The sequence below is a fragment of the Alternaria ethzedia genome (genome assembly GCF_023757985.1).
Source record: "Alternaria ethzedia strain BMP 0044 chromosome Unknown scaffold_4, whole genome shotgun sequence".
In the NCBI taxonomy this organism is placed as follows: Eukaryota; Fungi; Ascomycota; class Dothideomycetes; order Pleosporales; family Pleosporaceae; genus Alternaria; species Alternaria ethzedia.
This window is the reverse complement of record NW_026056197.1, coordinates 628,884-646,371: the sequence shown is the minus strand read 5'-3', so window position 1 is coordinate 646,371 and position 17,488 is coordinate 628,884. Positions and strand designations below refer to the sequence as shown.

General features: G+C 52.6%; 11 protein-coding genes across 11 annotated transcripts; 8 read left to right on the top strand and 3 right to left on the bottom strand.

Moving 5' to 3' along the window:
- Positions 1 to 2,388: 2,388 nt before the first annotated feature.
- On the top strand, positions 2,389 to 3,853 carry J4E87_002351 (uncharacterized protein; the record flags this gene model as incomplete). Its single annotated transcript, XM_049373988.1, has 4 exons — positions 2,389 to 2,590; positions 2,776 to 3,123; positions 3,212 to 3,431; positions 3,499 to 3,853. 4 exons carry the CDS (start codon positions 2,389 to 2,391, stop codon positions 3,851 to 3,853), a joined length of 1,125 nt encoding a protein of 374 aa, XP_049236128.1.
- Positions 3,854 to 4,050: 197 nt separating this feature from the next.
- TVP23 (Golgi apparatus membrane protein tvp23) lies at positions 4,051 to 4,787 on the bottom strand (the record flags this gene model as incomplete). Its single annotated transcript, XM_049373987.1, has 3 exons — positions 4,051 to 4,205; positions 4,271 to 4,606; positions 4,691 to 4,787. The coding sequence occupies 3 exons, from the start codon at positions 4,785 to 4,787 to the stop codon at positions 4,051 to 4,053; spliced, it is 588 nt and encodes a 195-aa protein (XP_049236127.1).
- A 255-nt stretch (positions 4,788 to 5,042) lies between these two features.
- J4E87_002349 (uncharacterized protein) lies at positions 5,043 to 6,079 on the top strand (the record flags this gene model as incomplete). Its single annotated transcript, XM_049373986.1, has 2 exons — positions 5,043 to 5,079; positions 5,157 to 6,079. 2 exons carry the CDS (start codon positions 5,043 to 5,045, stop codon positions 6,077 to 6,079), a joined length of 960 nt encoding a protein of 319 aa, XP_049236126.1.
- A 72-nt stretch (positions 6,080 to 6,151) lies between these two features.
- On the bottom strand, positions 6,152 to 7,737 carry J4E87_002348 (uncharacterized protein; the record flags this gene model as incomplete). The annotated part of the gene is made up of 3 exons (XM_049373985.1): positions 6,152 to 6,361; positions 6,410 to 7,380; positions 7,428 to 7,737. 3 exons carry the CDS (start codon positions 7,735 to 7,737, stop codon positions 6,152 to 6,154), a joined length of 1,491 nt encoding a protein of 496 aa, XP_049236125.1.
- Positions 7,738 to 7,909: 172 nt separating this feature from the next.
- J4E87_002347 (uncharacterized protein) lies at positions 7,910 to 9,441 on the top strand (the record flags this gene model as incomplete). Its single annotated transcript, XM_049373984.1, has 6 exons — positions 7,910 to 8,227; positions 8,278 to 8,337; positions 8,401 to 8,519; positions 8,565 to 9,184; positions 9,231 to 9,300; positions 9,348 to 9,441. 6 exons carry the CDS (start codon positions 7,910 to 7,912, stop codon positions 9,439 to 9,441), a joined length of 1,281 nt encoding a protein of 426 aa, XP_049236124.1.
- Positions 9,442 to 10,065: 624 nt separating this feature from the next.
- On the top strand, positions 10,066 to 10,611 carry J4E87_002346 (uncharacterized protein; the record flags this gene model as incomplete). Its single annotated transcript, XM_049373983.1, has 1 exon — positions 10,066 to 10,611. The coding sequence occupies one exon, from the start codon at positions 10,066 to 10,068 to the stop codon at positions 10,609 to 10,611; it is 546 nt and encodes a 181-aa protein (XP_049236123.1).
- A 328-nt stretch (positions 10,612 to 10,939) lies between these two features.
- J4E87_002345 (uncharacterized protein) lies at positions 10,940 to 11,272 on the top strand (the record flags this gene model as incomplete). The annotated part of the gene is made up of 2 exons (XM_049373982.1): positions 10,940 to 11,083; positions 11,141 to 11,272. The coding sequence occupies 2 exons, from the start codon at positions 10,940 to 10,942 to the stop codon at positions 11,270 to 11,272; spliced, it is 276 nt and encodes a 91-aa protein (XP_049236122.1).
- A 680-nt stretch (positions 11,273 to 11,952) lies between these two features.
- J4E87_002344 (uncharacterized protein) lies at positions 11,953 to 12,967 on the top strand (the record flags this gene model as incomplete). The annotated part of the gene is made up of 4 exons (XM_049373981.1): positions 11,953 to 12,102; positions 12,154 to 12,315; positions 12,370 to 12,399; positions 12,464 to 12,967. The coding sequence occupies 4 exons, from the start codon at positions 11,953 to 11,955 to the stop codon at positions 12,965 to 12,967; spliced, it is 846 nt and encodes a 281-aa protein (XP_049236121.1).
- A 192-nt stretch (positions 12,968 to 13,159) lies between these two features.
- On the top strand, positions 13,160 to 13,839 carry J4E87_002343 (uncharacterized protein; the record flags this gene model as incomplete). Its single annotated transcript, XM_049373980.1, has 2 exons — positions 13,160 to 13,165; positions 13,252 to 13,839. 2 exons carry the CDS (start codon positions 13,160 to 13,162, stop codon positions 13,837 to 13,839), a joined length of 594 nt encoding a protein of 197 aa, XP_049236120.1.
- A 406-nt stretch (positions 13,840 to 14,245) lies between these two features.
- Positions 14,246 to 14,607, bottom strand: J4E87_002342 (uncharacterized protein; the record flags this gene model as incomplete). The annotated part of the gene is made up of 2 exons (XM_049373979.1): positions 14,246 to 14,400; positions 14,454 to 14,607. 2 exons carry the CDS (start codon positions 14,605 to 14,607, stop codon positions 14,246 to 14,248), a joined length of 309 nt encoding a protein of 102 aa, XP_049236119.1.
- A 1,000-nt stretch (positions 14,608 to 15,607) lies between these two features.
- On the top strand, positions 15,608 to 17,093 carry J4E87_002341 (uncharacterized protein; the record flags this gene model as incomplete). Its single annotated transcript, XM_049373978.1, has 6 exons — positions 15,608 to 15,614; positions 15,670 to 15,721; positions 15,775 to 15,982; positions 16,035 to 16,191; positions 16,244 to 16,629; positions 16,677 to 17,093. 6 exons carry the CDS (start codon positions 15,608 to 15,610, stop codon positions 17,091 to 17,093), a joined length of 1,227 nt encoding a protein of 408 aa, XP_049236118.1.
- Between the last annotated feature and the right edge of the window lie 395 nt (positions 17,094 to 17,488).

The window sequence follows — 17,488 nt, the reverse complement described above, 5'->3', positions numbered from 1 at the left end:
ACAAGCTCGTCGGCTCCCACGCTTGCCTTCCACGCGAACTTAAGACCCGCTTCTCTTGGTAGTAGCTCTACCATAGCTCACATATATAGCGAGTATAGCTATCCTACAATAAAATACGTAAATTAAGAGCCGAACGCATCGAAAACCTTACTTCTACTCGCGTACCTCCACCCGTCCGCTGCCGCATGGATCGGCTGAACGTCCAATGCCGTTGTGCGATCGCTTTTGAACGGGCCGGGACCTGGCTTGTACCGGTAATATGGGTAAATTCGAAGCATATGATATGTCGATCTTGGCAGGGTCAAGGAAGACGTCGCCGAGCAAAAAGAAACAGCCCAGAAAACGTGGTGATGGGAGGCACATCCTTTCCTCCCTGATAATGGAACCCTTGCTCGGTTCCATGAGCGACGTCGTGTTGAAGACAGACTTTGACTAGTCTTTCGTGTAGTGACATGCGCACGCGGGATTTTGCGAACTTTACTCGATAACAGCGAATGAGCGTTATGCCGTGCTTACGCCCCATTCTTCACCATGCCCTTGGGTCGCTATACCATTTTCAGAGAGATTCCTGACACCTCCGTACTCCGCACCTCTCTCCGCCCAGCAGCAGCGACCAGAACCCATCAATGCGATGCAATCTTTCGACTCCACCTTTCGAAAAGAATTGTTTCCACTTCCGCGGCTGCAGGAGCAAGGAAATCAGATCACATTCACATTGCATGGTGGGAATGGATCTGCACTACTCCTTCCCTTTGCACATCCTCCTCAACAAAAGGCCCCAGTTTCCAGAACATCGTTCCCCGGGAAGACACGCGACTGACACGACGGAGGAACGTTATGGAAAGAGAAGGTCCCCCTTCCACGTGTGGGTACACGGGCGCATCTTGACAGCGGCCCCTTGTTTTTATCGGTATAGCGAAACGCCTCTTTAGGAGCAGGCATGAACGCGTGCTCGGCTCGAGCTGCAGGAACAGGTATCTGGGCCGCAGAGCGGTTGGCCTGACGTGACATGGGTGTTGCGTGGCCCGCGCGTCTCGAGGCAGGATTTATCCAACGGCTCGGCTCAGCAGGCCGTAAGAGCAACCGAGATTGAGGGCTGATGTGCCCTGGGGAGAAATGCTGGACGCGATAGCGAAGTCGGTATCTGCGGGATGTATTGACTTGTCAGACATGATAATTTCGGCACTTATAGCCTTACGTGGTGCGTCGTGGACGGTCCGATAGAAGAGTTGTCGACGAAGGCATGGGTTGTGGGAGCGGCTTCGAAGTCGGACGTTGAGGCCCCACACGAGGCATGAAAGTCGACTCAGTTTCAGCTTGCGCGCGATAGATGTACGCAGGGCTCCTGACAGACTCTGCGACCATGCTCCGTTTTCCATGTGCGCCTGAATAAGAGAAGTGGACCGGTCCGCGGCGGAAAGATTTGTTATTATCCGCGTCGCCTACAGCATCAGGCTCTCCCTTCGTATAGTTCGGCGTGATAGTCGTGCAGCTCCACGTTCACGTACTGAAGGCTCTTTCCAGTCGCCCTCGAGCCTGCTACACATAATTAAGGCCGATAGAATCCACACGAAGTATGCTTTCTAATCATCGCAGACTTGGAACAATACATGTCTCGACATGGCCATGCTACTATGAGCACTGAAATATGTTGTGTATGCCTTGACAGCTGACGTGCACTAACTCAACAAAATCGGCCTGCGATGTTGCACATCTCTACTGCGCTGTTCGCTCTTAAAGCCAGGAAGCCCTTGCGCAGGCCAGTGATGAATATCTGATAGTGCATAGGTTCCTAAGAAGAGCGGATGTCAGTCGGTGCAATTAGCGTGGTGGTGTGACAGCTTCCACTGCTGGCTGGCGACTCCACTACATCCTGAATCCCAGACCGAAATTACCTAGTATTGCATAGCAGAGTGTGGCTAAAACTTTAGAATCAGCTTAAATTCAACGTCGCACAAGATGAGTCTTCAACACAGGCGCTGATGTCACAAACACATTGTTCACAATAGCCATGTCTGCCATAACACCAGGCACAGATCTTTGAGCCTACCTAACTCTTACTCATACTTCCCCAGAAAGCATTATTGGCAAAGTTAAGTAACGGAGTCGCAACATATGGCACAAAAACGCGTGCGTGTTCTAGACTTGAAGGATCTAAACAACGTCATGACTTCAATGGTCAGGGCGAAGGGTAAGGAAGGCGATACCCCACCATGTAGCGTACCTAGGTATACGTACCGACTCCATCCCCACTTCCATCGTCATTACCAAGCAACGAGGTACGACTTTCGACTTTCGCCATCACCAGCACGATCAATTCGCATATCGGACTTTACAGCTCTTCTTTAGACCCTCAGTCCACACCCACTACTTGTCTCTAAAGCTAGCATGGTCGCGATGGGAGGAGGTCCAGATTTACCGTCTCGAAATGCATCGAAAGAGAAGGAGCTTGTGCTGTGCGCATTGCACTGGCCTCAAGAGCTATGCGAGCGTGGCTTGAAAGTTCTCAGAGAAGCTTTTGACGATGTGGAAGTGAAGTACTTCCAAGTCAAGTGGGATAGTGGCAAGTCGGAGATGGACGCACCTGAAGGTTAGTTGGCAGTAAACACACACACACACTTGCAGAGTATTGGTTGTTTTGAAGAAGAGATCGAAACCGAGATGACGGGTTCGCGCGTTACCAGTCGTCCAACAAGCATAACCCATCTGCAGCTGCAGAGCTTCCATGCTTCCCGCGATTACACCCGTTACACAACGTGGCTAATATCATCCCAGACGACATCAAGCGCGCAACCTATATTGCGACGCTATCCTGGCTCCCGGAATCCGCATCGTCCATTCCAAACACCAAGCTCATCCAATTCTTCTCTGCAGGCACAAACCACGTTTCCAGCCACCCAATCTACACTGACTCCAAGATCCCGCTATGCTCTGCCAATGGCGTTCATGGCCCGCAGATTGCCGAATGGGTCATCATGATGAATTTGGTGCACAGTCATAGCTACACTAAGCTTTATGACAACCAAAAGAACAGGGTTTGGGACCAGAAGGTGGGGCTGAGTGTCAGTGATCGGGTGGGGAAGAGAGTGGGTATATTGGGTTATGGTAGCATTGGTCGACAAGGTATGTTTAATCAACTTGGAAAAGACGGAGAGACACAACTTTTGCTAGCATACTTGCTGCATATGGAAGCTATGCTAATCCACGGCAGTCGCTCACGTAGCAAAGGCAATGGGCATGGACGTAATAGCCTACACAGCCTCACCACGCAAAACCCCAGAGTCCAAGCACGACAACGGGTACATCGTCCCTGGGACTGGTGATCCTGATGGCAGTATTCCCAGCGCGTGGTACAGCGGAACTAGCAAAGAAGATGTGCACGAGTTCTTGAAGCAGGAAATCGACCTATTAGTCGTCGCTGTGCCGCTAACGTGAGTGATTAGCCCACGTCTTGCACTGAGAGACGGTTCGATCATTTTTCACTAACACATCAACTAGAAAAGCGACAACGCATCTCCTCTCTACCGAGGAATTTGAGCTCCTGCATAAGTCCAATCCAAAGGGCACCTATATCGCAAATATCGCGCGGGGGCAAATCATCGACCAGAAGGCTCTCATCACTGCTTTGGAGAAAGAACATATCAGTGGTGCTGCCCTTGACGTTACTGACCCTGAACCACTGCCTAAGGATGATCCGCTGTGGGATGCACCAAATGTGCTGATCACACCGCACTGCAGTGGAGCGTCAGATGCATACGCCGACCGCGCGTTCCAGTTGTTGGTCGAGAACATAAAGCGGGATCGAAGTAACGGCAACCTGATCAACGAGGTGAACCGCGAGAGAGGCTATTGAGCCAGCACAACACCCCAGACTATAGCTCCGTAGAACATTCAATTCGATTTGATAGATCGATATAGGGTATCATAGACGCCCTGGGTAGACTCCAAGTAATAGACCATATGCCTAGTCGTACAAGACTCTCCTGCTTTCGTCTCAACAGCCAGAGCAGAGAAACGAGAAATTCGCGCAAACACCAAAACGTCCGTGTATCACCGCCTGAACAGCCCAGAAATCATGCCGCCAGCCAGATTCCTCGCGAGACCCGAACCGTACATGGCGTTTGAGGCGAAGCCTGTCGCTTGGCTGAACTTGTCGCATCGGGAGAAGGCGAGGGTATTCGTAATCGTAAGGACGAGCGCGATAACTGAGACCAAAACGTTAGCACATGTCTCTTCCTCGATCACCTCAACAGAAAAAGTCTCCACATACCAACCAGCGTCAACCAAATAAACTCCAAGCTGACAAGCGCGACAATCGCCAGCAGCACCCACAACACAGGCTGCGCATACAGCGCGAGCCAAAAGAAGCGCTTATCCGTCGCATTGATCTGGCGCCCCGTTTCCGGATCCAGACTCTCAAACACCCAGCGCCCGTCTCCCGTGTTGGCGTCGACTTCGTTCCACCAGCGGAGGCCGACGAGGCGGCGGCCAGCAATGTTCTTGAGGTAGTAGAAGTCCATGGCGAGGAGCAGGATGGTGATGATGAAGATCATGACGAAGTTTGCGGTGAGGAGGCGGAGGCCGAGGAGGTAGACTAGTAGGGACGCTGGGGGAGAGGGTTAGCTGTGAATGTAATGCACTGGGCATGTATGGAAATGGTGCCTGGAGCTTGTAAGTTGGGATAACATACAGATGCGAAAGGCGAGGAAGGTAAGCAGCGTGATGGGATGGCTGCTTAGTCTCCAGCTCAGCGAACCAGGCGCCGGCTCTTGTTGTGCGTTCTCCATGGTTTCTGGTGCCGTCGGGGTGTGCGTGGTGCTGGGGGAAACAGTCCGAGACGTGTGAAGATCAGCTTCACGTGGCTTTCTCAGGGACGCGTCGGCGATCGGCGTTTGGGGAGCTTTGGTGGAGCTGCGACTTCCCCGCACGTCATAGGCTAGCGAGAGTGTCCGAGGTGTGTAACGGCTATATGACTTTCTGCCATTGAGGCTTGCTTGAGGCGAGTATCTCAGAGGAAGTAATTAAGTCAGTTTTGAAGCAGGATGGCGGCGCCGATTATACGGAGGGCGTGCATGTACGGTATACCATCACCACTCCATTCACCTTCACATAGCATACAAGCAGTTCCACCAGTACCATACTAACACTCCTCACAGTGCCGTCCTCTTCCAAGAGAATGCTCGAAAAGTCCTTCACCATGACCGCCGACAACGTAACCTACGACCTCGAAGACAGCGTCGCCTCGCACATGAAGCCCGAAGCGCGCTCCAACCTCCGCTCCATCCTCAACAAGCCCCGACCCGCCGGCATAAAAGAGATGTGCGTAAGGATAAACAGCGTAGACACGGGCCTCGCGCTGGATGACCTAACCGAAGTGCTCAAAGGCGAGCACCTCGATGCCATCATGCTGCCCAAGTGCGAAAGCGCTGCAGACCTGCATTTCGTCACGGACGTGATACGGCATCTCTCGCCCGACCGCCATCCTAGTGCAGGGACACAAGGGAAGAGGGAGCCAGTGCGCATAATAGCGCTGATAGAGAGCGCAAGGGCGATCCAGAATCTGAGTGAGATTTGCGCTGCTTCGCCGTATATTTCGGGGCTCGTCTTTGCAGCAGAGGACTTTGCTAAGGACATGAGTCTCACGCGTACACCCTCGCTCATGGAGTTCTTGTATGCAAGGAGTGCGATTGCGACGGCGGCGAGGGCTGCCAGACTTCCTAGTACTATTGACTTGGTATGTACGAGCTACAAGGGCGAGCAGGGGCTCAAGACACTGGAGGAAGAGTGTTTGAATGGCAAAGGGCTCGGGTTCAACGGCAAGCAATGCATACACCCAAGTCAAGTCGCCGTGTGTCATAAAGCCTTCAGCCCTGGGGAGAAGGAGCTCGAGTGGGCGACCAGGATAGTCATAGCGGATGAGAAGGCAAGCAAAGCTGGACGAGGGGCCTGGACATTGGACGGCAAGATGATCGATGCGCCAGTCGTGAAGAAGGCGCATGCGATACTGAGACATGCTGAGGTATGTGAGATGGATGTTACTGCTGTCAAGGAGACCTGGAAGGGACAGGAGCCTGAATAGCTGCCAATGCATGTTGGCATCTTCATATTGTTCTCCTACATGATGACCGTGAGAGGACCGTATGGCTCTGTTCTATACCGTAATCATGACACTGGCGTTCTTGTACCAGCTCAGCAAGGGATTGTCACCATTCTTCGTCGTTGTCTCCGCAATGTCTGCTCTGCCGGCCATGAAATCTTCGTGTAGGTATGTTCGTGCGAAGCGCCCGGTTATCGACGTGTACATGGGTTCCATGACTTCGAAGTCAGTGGGGAAGAGTATATCGAAGTAGCCTTGGTGCACCTAGAATGTATTAGCAGTTGTCTTTAAAACACAACAGACCAAACTTACAAGAGGTGTCGAAACAGGAATCATCTGCCTCTTATACCTCGTTTGCACAACAGGCGCATTGATACCTTCGACCGCATCGCCCAGCTTATGGAAGTCGCTGCTAATCAACTTGTGGTTTGGAAACTTCTCGTACAGCATATAGAAGAACTGCATCAGCCGCGTTGGGATGTACTCCGGCATGCTCATATTAGAGCGGAACGGTACCAAGCTCTTCAGGTTGTTCATGAGCCGCGAGCCTTGCAGCGGGTGTGGGTATGCGGTACAGGCAGCGTGTCTGCGCTCGAGGAATTGGGTAACGAGGGGGTCTATGGTGCGCGAGTAGTATTCGAAGAGCTCTCCACGAGGATCTATGACGACGTGGGATTGATATGGGAGGCCCGTTTCGAAGTCGTACTTTAGGGCATCGTGTGCGAAGTTGTCGAAGACTTCCAATGCGAGGAAGTAGCAGGGAGAGGAGACGTAGATATTCCAGTCAAAGACACTCCGGTTGATGATTTCCACTTTGTCAGAGTGACCTCGCGCATATGCTGAGTGTCCTAGACCCTTCTGTTGCAGGTCGGCTAATTGACTGGAGATCTCGATGATCTTGAACTTGGTCCGCTCGTACACGTCTGGGTGCACATCCCGTATGAAGTCGAGAATGTTCAACATCATTGTACCGTTACCCGCGCCCATTTCGTATATGTTCAGATCGTGGTATGGGTAGAAGTTGTACTTGTAGTCTTCTACTAGGTAGCGTGCGATTGCTTCTCCGTAGTAGGGCGAGAAGAGTTCGGTCGGCGTATGCCAGAGCTGGCGCAGGTCATTCGGTTCTTGGTAATCAAGATCGTCTTCGAAGGCAGTATAGCGGTGCCGCAGCTGCTGGAAGAATTCGTGCTCGGAGCCCATGGAGTTGAAGTCGAATGGATCGCCCGGGGAGAAGATGACGACTTGCTTGGAGAAGTAGCCGTAATTGGGGTTGTATAAGCTATCTTTGAATCCATTAGTATGGTACAACACCACATGTAAGAGTCCCAACCTTCTATAAAGTCGCGCAACAACATCTTGACTCTGCGCGGTCTTTCTCTCCTACTCCGCAGCATGTCCGCTGTGACCATTGGGTATCTCTCAAACTCTTCCGTCCTCTCATGAGGGAATGCATTCTTCCTCGGCGTCCATCTGCTCTCGCGCTTCGTTTCTCCCTCACCCAACCGTGTGGCCTTGCCTCGTCTTTGGTGGTGTGGTATGCGGGCGCCTGCGAGCGCTGGTCGAGCTCCGCGGGCAAGACATTGCGACGCTCGATGCGAGAACAGCTGACGGAAGAGCTGTGTGGCGAGCGGCGAGTCCATTGGCGCCCAAGACGATTGTCACGAATGCGTCGCGACAGTAGTGGTGGCAGTGGTCTTCCGCGCGAATGCACGTGGTGAGCTTTGCGGGCAGCCGCGCCAAGACGGGGATTCCACCAGCTCCGATCGCGTCAACTCTGCAAACTGCACGCCACAACTCCCCAACTTTTTCGAAATGGCGGATCGCTCCAAGTATTACTTCTTAGGCGCTTTCCTGCTAGGGATTGCTCTGACGACTGCATATAACAAAAAGAGGTCGATAGAAGGAATTGATAATGCAGATCAACTTCTGGCGCAGCAGCAAAAATGGCTATCGCAACTCGCAAAAATTAATGACTTGGAAACGTTGAAGAAGAGTTTACTGGAATTTGGTGGTGGGCACGGCGCCGTCAACATCAAGGAAGGCATCGAAGGATGCATAGGCGACACGCCCCTCATCAAAATCAAGTCACTTTCGGAATTCACGGGATGTGACATACTTGCAAAAGCCGAGGTAGAGAACTTACATGAATTTGCCTTAACGTTCGCTAACGTGAGCAACAGTTTCTCAATGGAGCCGGCAACAGTCCAAAAGATAGAGTCGCTCTAAGCATCATCGAGATGGTAAGAGAAGACTCTACTCCGCCTCCCGTTTATATCATTTATGTTTGCTGATTCTCATAACAGGCTGAAGAGAAGGGTCTTTTGATCCCACACTCTGGTGACACCATATACGAAGGCACTGTGGGGAGCACTGGCATATCATTAGCCGCTATTTGCAGAGCAAGAGGCTACAAAGCACACATGTAAGCCGTCATCTGACTCAGAGGTGTGTTGGCTGACAAGCGAAGCTGCATGCCAAACGACATGGCAATCGAAAAGTCAGATCTCCTGCTGAAGCTTGGTGCTGAAGTAGAAAGAGTGCGCCCAGCGCCTATCGTGGACCAGAAACAATTTGTCAACCTCGCACGATCGCGAGCAGAAGAGCACACTGCAAGTTCTGAAAAGCCTGGGAGAGGACTGTTTGCCGATCAATTCGAAACGGAAGCCAACTGGCGCGCACACTTCACTGGCACGGGACCTGAGATCTATGAGCAAACTGGGCGTCGTGTGGATGCTTTCGTTAGCGGCGCTGGCACTGGAGGAACTATCTCTGGAGTAGCGTTATTCCTGAAGTCCAAATTACCCGACATCAGGGTCGTCCTTGCGGATCCCCCTGGCAGCGGCTTGTTCAACCGCGTCAAGTACGGTGTTATGTTCGACCCCAAGGAAAGAGAAGGAACGCGGCGGCGACACCAAGTGGACACAATCGTTGAAGGGATCGGCATCAACAGAGTGACTCACAACTTCGACGTTGGTAGGGAGCTGATCGACGATGCCATCAGGGTTAACGACGACCAAGCAATTTCCATGGCGCGCTGGTTGGTTGAGCACGATGGCATCTTTGTTGGAAGCTCTAGTGCTGTGAACTGTAAGTTGTGAAGCGTTCAACAGCAGGCGGCACTGACTTATTGAAGGCGTCGCTGCCACGAAACTTGCAAAGACACTTGGTCCAGGACACCGCATCGTCACCATATTATGCGACAGGTAAGACCATGTCTCAAAATTCCAAGTACCCACTAACACCTTCACAGTGGTGCAAGGCACTTGAGCAAGTTCTGGAAAAATACCGAACCAGTTGGTGGCGCCGAGAACGATGTCTCTCTCCAAGCCATTCTCGACGCTTGAGGCCTCCTTCCATTAACGCTATCTGCCTTCAGATATCTGACGCATCAAGGCCTTCATTCCCATTATCTAACCGCACCACAGTTTTCGAAAACGAAGAGGTTGACAAATTCACCGCTGGTCGTGTCTGAAACGGAGCTGTACAGCGGCGTTCAGATCATGAAAGATTTGCCAACGCATCACAATGTCAGCCAACACGCCACCGCATCCTCAACAAGGGTGATCAGCCCCCCCGCCTTCATCAAGCACTACCATCACTGCCATGAATGCGCAACATTGTGCGGCAGCAACCTTCCATCATCCACACGGAAACAATGGACACGTGACAGAAGAGAGACAAAGGTTCTACTCTTCACGAGATACTGGGAGTCAGAAGAGCAAGTCTTGAGCGGCGGTGTCTTAACAAAGAGCAAAGCTCCAACAAAACCCATTCTTCTGACAGCCGCCACGCCCGTTTGTGTCGCCTTTATATACTACGGCGACCCCTCAACCCTGCATGCTACACACTCCCGGCTGGTTCATACCAAATATCGTCGCACACGTCCTCCCGCAGCAAACCATCTCCATTCAGCAAGCCCTTGCCCGACCAGCATCTCTTTACCAAACGAACATATGCCTAACCGACGCATGAGCGATACAAACGGAATCAACAAAGCAAGAAGTCCTACATCGAGCATTGTTCAGAGGCGAATAGCCAGAAAGATGTCACCATGGAACCGCAACCCAGCCCTCGCAAATAAAATCGCCGAAATGCGCCTCACCATCGCCCCCATTGTGCACGTGGAGACAGGGATACCAGCACCCGAGTTCCCCTCTACAATGCTCGATCTTTTCCTCCTCACCGAAGCGCAACTCGATGCGCTAGCCGCCTATTATTCCCAAACACATTCAACAGATCTCACAAACCAATATCCTCAGACGATGAACTGGCAACAACCCTTCTTAGACGCCAGCGACACCTTGCCTGAGAACTGTAAATTAGGCGAACTGGAACGGTTAAAGATCAAGATGAGGATGTTTGCGAGGTTCATTGGTATGAGGGGTGCGGATACACCGCGGTGGGAGTATGACCGTCAGATTGAGATTTTGAGGAATAAGATCCAGAGGAGGATTACGGATGAGGAGGAGAAGGTGCTGAGGAAATTTTATCAAGGTCCTGTTAGTAGGCCATGAGGGCTTCGAAGGGTGTCGGGCGTGCCGGTCATGCGTGAGGATGAAGGGAGGTTGCAGCTTTGTTAGAGCGTTGCCTTGACGAGCTTCGTATATGGCAGCAATGTATCCTCTTGATTTTACCTTCCCGTACCCCAAAATAAGTGGTCATATTGCAGCAATACGTGGACAGGGTATTGGATGTGTGTGATTCTGGTAGTACCGAATTATCAACCATGGGTTCGCAAATCGCAAAACCAGTCCACAGACCTCATGCAATTGCTTTAAATACTTCCAACACCCAACTTGAGACTCCTCAGCTCCTATATTCAACAATAACATCCACACCACCATGAAACTCTGCACCACCATCCTCCGCCTAGCCCTATGCGCCGCCGCCACCACCGCCTCCGTCCACCTATCCGAATCCCAGCTGCGTCAAAACCCCGACACCATCCCTCTCGCCGATCTCGAACCCCTAACACCCCTCAAACAAGTAAGTCAAGAGCACTAAATCCCCCCCTGCATGAAAAAATCGCCTAACAAAACCTAGTGCTACAACTACTGCATGGACACGCTCCAGTACAAGGCTCGCCGAGGCGGAAAAGGAGATTGGAATTACATCCGCTGCTTGAAGGCATGCAAGGAGGATTCAAACGTGAGTGGGACTAGGATAAACGTCTGAGAATTCTGTGGGTGTGGTTGTGGACTTGGGTGTGCTGACGAGGGTGTAGTATGCCGAGCAGCCTACTGAGACGTGGCGGGCCATGTTTGTGTTGCAGGCGAAGGACTGTGAGCGTGTGGCAGATGAGTTTATGAAAGAGCATCCACGTGATGTTATGGATCTTCCGGAGCATTTGAAGCGGATGGGGTGTTGAGAGGAGCGCATTGCGGTTTAACGGGGAAAGTTACAGTATGCATTCGGAATACAAGACCGAGAGGATTTGGACATCTTCAAGTAGGTTGTAGTACAGTCAGCTCTCGCGATCATATGAAGATACCCGAGAGCTCTTGGAAAAAGGCTGTATCGCGTCCCAAAGCACTAGCTCAACGATCAGTACAAAAGGAAGGCATGCGAAAGCCTGCCATATAAACCCTTCTCTCGCGACGGTATCCTGCTTTCGCACATGGTTGTCGTTTGATTGCTGATTGGAGACGCGCGTCTTCAGGATGTTGAGCGTTTTGACGATGGCTCATTGGATAGGGTTTGGAGTTCAATGGATCAAGCCATCACTCAAGGGTTCAGGAACCATGTCACCTCTGTTCTCTCCGCACTGAAGCGATCGCACCCGAACGCGTCAAGAGGGTTCACATCTATTTAAACAACAGCTCAGCCGTTAATACCTAGAAACTAACTCCTTCATCATGAAGCTCCTTACCAACATCCTCGGTGTTGTCTTGTGCAGTGCCGTTGCCGTCAATGCACGGGCACCCGACTCACAGCAAACTCCCGACATCGAAGTTCCGAAAGCCCAACCCAGCATTGACGTACTGCGCGAGAAGGCTACCCGCCAGGTGAGATTGGGCTGTGTTTCTCAGTAACATCCAAAGTCTGACACGGTGTAGTGTATCAGATATTGTTTTGATGGAGTCGCCGGAGTAGACGAAGATCCTACTGAGTGGGATAGTGCGATCGGTTGTGCATACACATGCGGCACAATGAAAGTTCCAGACGATTCCTTGGAATACATGCTTCACTATGGTTGGGCGTTGGAGGGGCTCAGTAGGGTCAGTACTAGGATATGTCCTCACCGGCATCAAAACCTTACTTACTCAGCGCAGGCACCCAAATACTTACGCAAACGAGCCTCTGTAAGTTCGCACCAAGGATTACGTTCATCCCGATGCCGAATGTGATGTACTGACCAAATGACAGTGGCTGCGGGATCTCCTTGATGCGAACATTCAGTATCCGTCTGCGGACCCAAACAACCACTACAGACACGTTTTGGAAAGTATCGAGAACTTGAAAAGCCAGTTCACTTACTATCCGACAAATGAGATGGGAGAACTGGTAAGAAAGGCGAACTCCGAAGAAGATGTCAAGCGAACTGCCGCGCTGAGCGATGGACCGTTTGAGTCAATGCCAGCAAACGAAGGCACTGACGCTCCATCGTACGGAGATCTCCTTGATAGGGACAGTGATTCGCCGTCTGCGGACGAGGACGAGGACGCGGAATATGCGGAATTTCTGAGCAGCAATTGGGAATATGCCGACAAGATCAGTGCCTTGTGGAATACTGATAGGAGGTATGTGGTGGGAGTCCCGGAAAAGACAGGTTCATCATCAGAGGGTTCCAGCCGATATTGGTTGTACACGTATGACGGTCGGAAATTCGGGCCGTACGACAACAAAGCTCTGGTAGAGTTCGAACTTTAAGCGCGGTTACGTCATCTCCTACACCATTGAAATGCGAAAGGGCCTTCATGTGGCTCATCTTGCGTTGATGAAGGGGTGAGGTAGGGTAGAGCGGCTTCTCCAGATAATTTGTAGTATCTCGGAGGTGGTCATACTGTCCAGAGCAACGATAGCTAGACCTATGTCCACTCCTGGATTGCGCAATGCACCACCATGCATGTGAGGTCGTGTATGCCAACGGCAAACCTTGGAGGCTGATGATGAAGAGTCGCAGCCCACCTGGGCAATTGACCACCTCACGCTAGCCCTCCAGTAAAACTAAACCTCTTCCGTCCAAGCACCAAACCGCCAACGGCCCGGGAGATCGACAGAGCATCGGCAAAGCTTCGCTCGCGTTCGCCCATCACTCACCAGCACGTCGCCAATACTGCTCCTTCCCCGCTCACGATGCGCCCGAGCCCCCGGGTCCTCTTACGCCATCACCAACACCTGCAAGTATGCCACCACGCGCGCGACCCCGTCACCGACCCTTGACCATCGCAACCATCTGCGGTACCGCATCCCTCATCCTACCCACCGTCACGCTCATCCGCCTCTACACCATCGCGGCGCTACCCGTATACTCGCTCATCTACGCCGGCTTCATCAGCGGAGTGACGTTTCTCTTCTATGGCTACGATAAGATGCAGGCGCGGAATCTGGAGTGGAGAGTCAAAGAAGTGACGTTGCATACACTGGCGATGGTGGGAGGGTGGCCGGGAGCATTGGCAGGCATGCACTATTTCCAGCATAAGACGAGGAAGGTGAGGTTTCAGGCTGTGTTCTGGGGGATCGTTCTGGGCTGGGAGGGTGTCGCGTGGCTCGTGTGGAGTGGTGGGGTACAGGTTGGATGATGAGGAATTGGAACAAGTCTATCAAGACGACGGGGAAGAGATTTCATTAGGGATATGGGAGGCCGTTATGAGAGTCATGACGGTCGTGAGAGTACTGCCCAAACCTGACGGGACGGTATACAAGGAAAAGGCTACCGTGAGAGGAGCCACAAAGGAACCACCAAACGCCTACCGAGGGTATGCCCAGCATTCGCCTTCTGCTGTCGTGTCGCTACTCCAATTACTTCCGGGCGTCTCGCTGAATCGTCTCCTTGGATGCGATAACCCATCCCCGAAGGCATTCGAGCAATGCCCTCAGACACGCCTTCACCACCTCCTAGTGGAACCGGTCCGAGATCTTCTTCGATACGTCCTTGGTCTGATCCCAGACTTGGGTCGCCGCTCGGACTGTACAAAAGAAGAGGCATTAGCGACCGGTGAGCGGAGATGTGAGTCTATCAGCGCTTTCACCAGCTTGCTCTCCAATGGGGTTCTGCATGGCGCCCCCCGCGAGGTTGCTGATGCCCTGCTTGAGGTTCTTGACGTCTTCCTGATCGGAGGTGGGGATCTTATTGATCTGGTCTGGAAGATGTCAGTGTTTGCTGGGTGGTGTTTGTGAGTATGGAAAGACTCACCCTTGGCCATGTAGGACATCTTGTTCTCGCCCATGGTCTGGAGGGCCTGCTTCTCCATCTTGCGCTTTATCTCCGGGGAGATACCGAAGAAGTAGAAGTAGCCGGCGGCCAAGGCGATCAAGCCAGCGAGGATGGTGAAGATGCCGATAGCCATAGTGGAGACTGTGCGGTTGCTCGTTTGTGTGTGTGAGTTTGTGAGGAAATTGGTGTGTAGTGCTGCTACAGAGGAGATTTGGCAGAATAAAGAAGTGATGTGCGTGGTATGGTGGGTGTTTGTCGATCAAGGCCCAGATTATGTAGACGGGAGGGCATGACGTAGGAATTCCACATGCAAACCTGCGCGCGTTGCGACTGCGGGACCAAACGAGCGGTTCCTTCTTGGCATGAACTGGGCCCTACCTGCTGTGGCGCATGCATTTCGAGAGCACTGGAATGGTCGCGTCTTCAAGCTGCAGTAGAGTCATACTGCGAATGCAACTGTGCATTGTCTAGCGGCCGTTGGTGTCGGTACACTAGAGCAGACCATTAGGGAATATACGAAAAGTACGGCCTCTTTCGTACCAGAAGAGAGATTAACTGTTCGGCTCTTAAGGATATGATTAAGAAGCTGCGAGCAGAGAGATGTCTATGCTTCGCGAGTCAAGATGACAGTCCCTGTTGAGCCTGCCCGACGCGTGTATACTGCAACAGAACGTGTATGCAATGTCCGCCCACTCATCTGACAGTACGTGGTAGCATCGACCTGTGTTCAATTGAGCCTGACAAATATGGCATGGAGAAAGCGTTGAGAGCTGCTGCTAGGTTTTGAGCCATCCGCTGGCGCTGCGCCTCAAAGGCTCAAACCCTGGAGGCCGCGAGGCGGACACGAACATGGAATGCGCCTGCCCCACAGCCAGGCTAGGTGCTACTCCAGCAAGCCTTCCAAGACGCTCGACCTTTGTTGCTGACCCGGTCCAATTCCGTGCCTCCTTTTCACGACTTTCCTTTGCAGCCTTGCCTTTTGCTCCTAAGACAGCATTGCTACCTAACTGTTGTTTCTTACCCCTCACCCACCCCACCACCAGCTGAACGCGCCTGATAGGCACCCCAAATCTCACCCTCAGCCTGAGACGACGCTCGCGGCAGTCGTATAACTGCTTACCAGCTCGCCCATCATGAGTTGTACTTCCCTCCCTGCGGTGCGCATTGCCATATCCAGGACTGACTGCTGGTCTAGTGACAAACATGCTCAACAAGCTGCACGGCCAGCCCGACAGCTATGATCGCAAGTCTGTATCCTGCTGCCCTGCGCCCCGACGTGTACTGAACATGCCATTCACAGATCACGATACCGCTTCGGAAAGACACTCGGCGCCGGAACCTACGGTATCGTCAGAGAAGCTGACTGCCCCGAGGGCAAGGTCGCTGTCAAGATCATCTTGAAGAAGAATGTGCGCGGCAACGAGCAGATGGTGTACGATGAGTTGGAGATGCTGCAGCGCATGAAGCACCCTCACATTGTCAAGTTCCACGATTGGTTCGAGTCAAGGGTACGCGCGATACGGGTCCCTTCTGTGGGACTGTGGAGCTGACACCTGCCAGGACAAGTACTACATTGTAACCCAATTGGCGACGGGTGGAGAGCTCTTCGATCGCATTTGCGAAAAGGGCAAATTCACAGAAAAGGACGCCGCTGAGACAATCCGACAAGTACTCGATGCAGTCAACTACCTCCACAAGAACAATGTCGTTCACAGAGGTATATTCTCCGCCTCGGATCGGATGCGACTACAGCAGCTAATTCCGAATAGATCTCAAGCCAGAGAACCTGTTGTACCTCACACGCGACGCGAACTCCTCCCTCGTACTTGCGGATTTCGGTATCGCCAAGATGCTCGACTCGAAGAGCGAAGTCCTGACCACCATGGCTGGCTCATTCGGATACGCTGCTCCTGAGGTCATGCTCAAGAAGGGTCACGGAAAGCCCGTTGACATGTGGTCCATGGGCGTCATCACATACACACTGCTGTGCGGATACTCGCCGTTCCGGTCAGAGAACCTTGCGGACCTGATTGAGGAATGCAAGAACGGTCGCGTCATCTTCCACGAGCGCTACTGGAAGGAAGTGAGCCCGGAGGCCAAGGAGTTCATCAAGAAGCTGCTAGAGCCCAACCCAGACAAGCGACCAACCAGTGAAGTACGATGAAGCAGTCAGGGTCTGTTGGAATGCACTAACAATACTAGGCTGCCCTCAAACACGTGTGGCTCAGCGGAAGCACTGCTACCGACCACAACTTGGTGCCAGAGATCAAGGCGTACGCGGCAAAGGCCCGTCTCAAGCGCGGCATCGAGCTCGTCAAGCTTGCCAACCGCATCGAAGCGCTCAAGATGCAAGAAGACGAGGAAGAGGATGTACCAGGCGAGGCAGACGTGCCCGCCAACGCCCGCGAGGCAGCCGGTGAAGCCATTGCATCGCATTCCGAGGACAAGAGTTTGGCAACCAAGGAGAATGCAGACACAGGCAAGGGACCTGGACGCCTAAGCAGAATCGCAAAGGGCGCCATCTTCCGGGAAGTTGTGCTAGCCAAGGTGCGCGAGATGAAGGAAGCGGAGGCGCGAGCAGAGTTCGAGAAGAAGGCGTCGGAGCCGGTGCAGAAGTGAGAGAGACGTTCTGGACGACTTTCCTTGTTTCTGGCGTAATCCTACAAACATGTTGAGTTTGCTGCAGTATTAGCGGAGGTCTCGTTTCCCAAGTATACCCCTGGAAGATAGCGACCAGGCCCCACTACCTAGAAACACTTGATTGGCTGAATTTGATTGTTTGAAGCGTGATGCTGCAAGTTCCAGTGTTTACTATTTGCCGTAGCCATGGTGTGGTGGAGGACGCATCTGGTGATGCAAGCGGACCGTGCGCGGGGGCTTGGCAAAACTGGGAAGCCTAGATTGAACACTGCGGCGCGTCCACCGGGTTGACGACGGAACGCGCATTTCACTGCACCGCCGCCACGATCCCTATAAGCCTCGAGACGCTCGGCAAACCACTCAGTCCGACTACG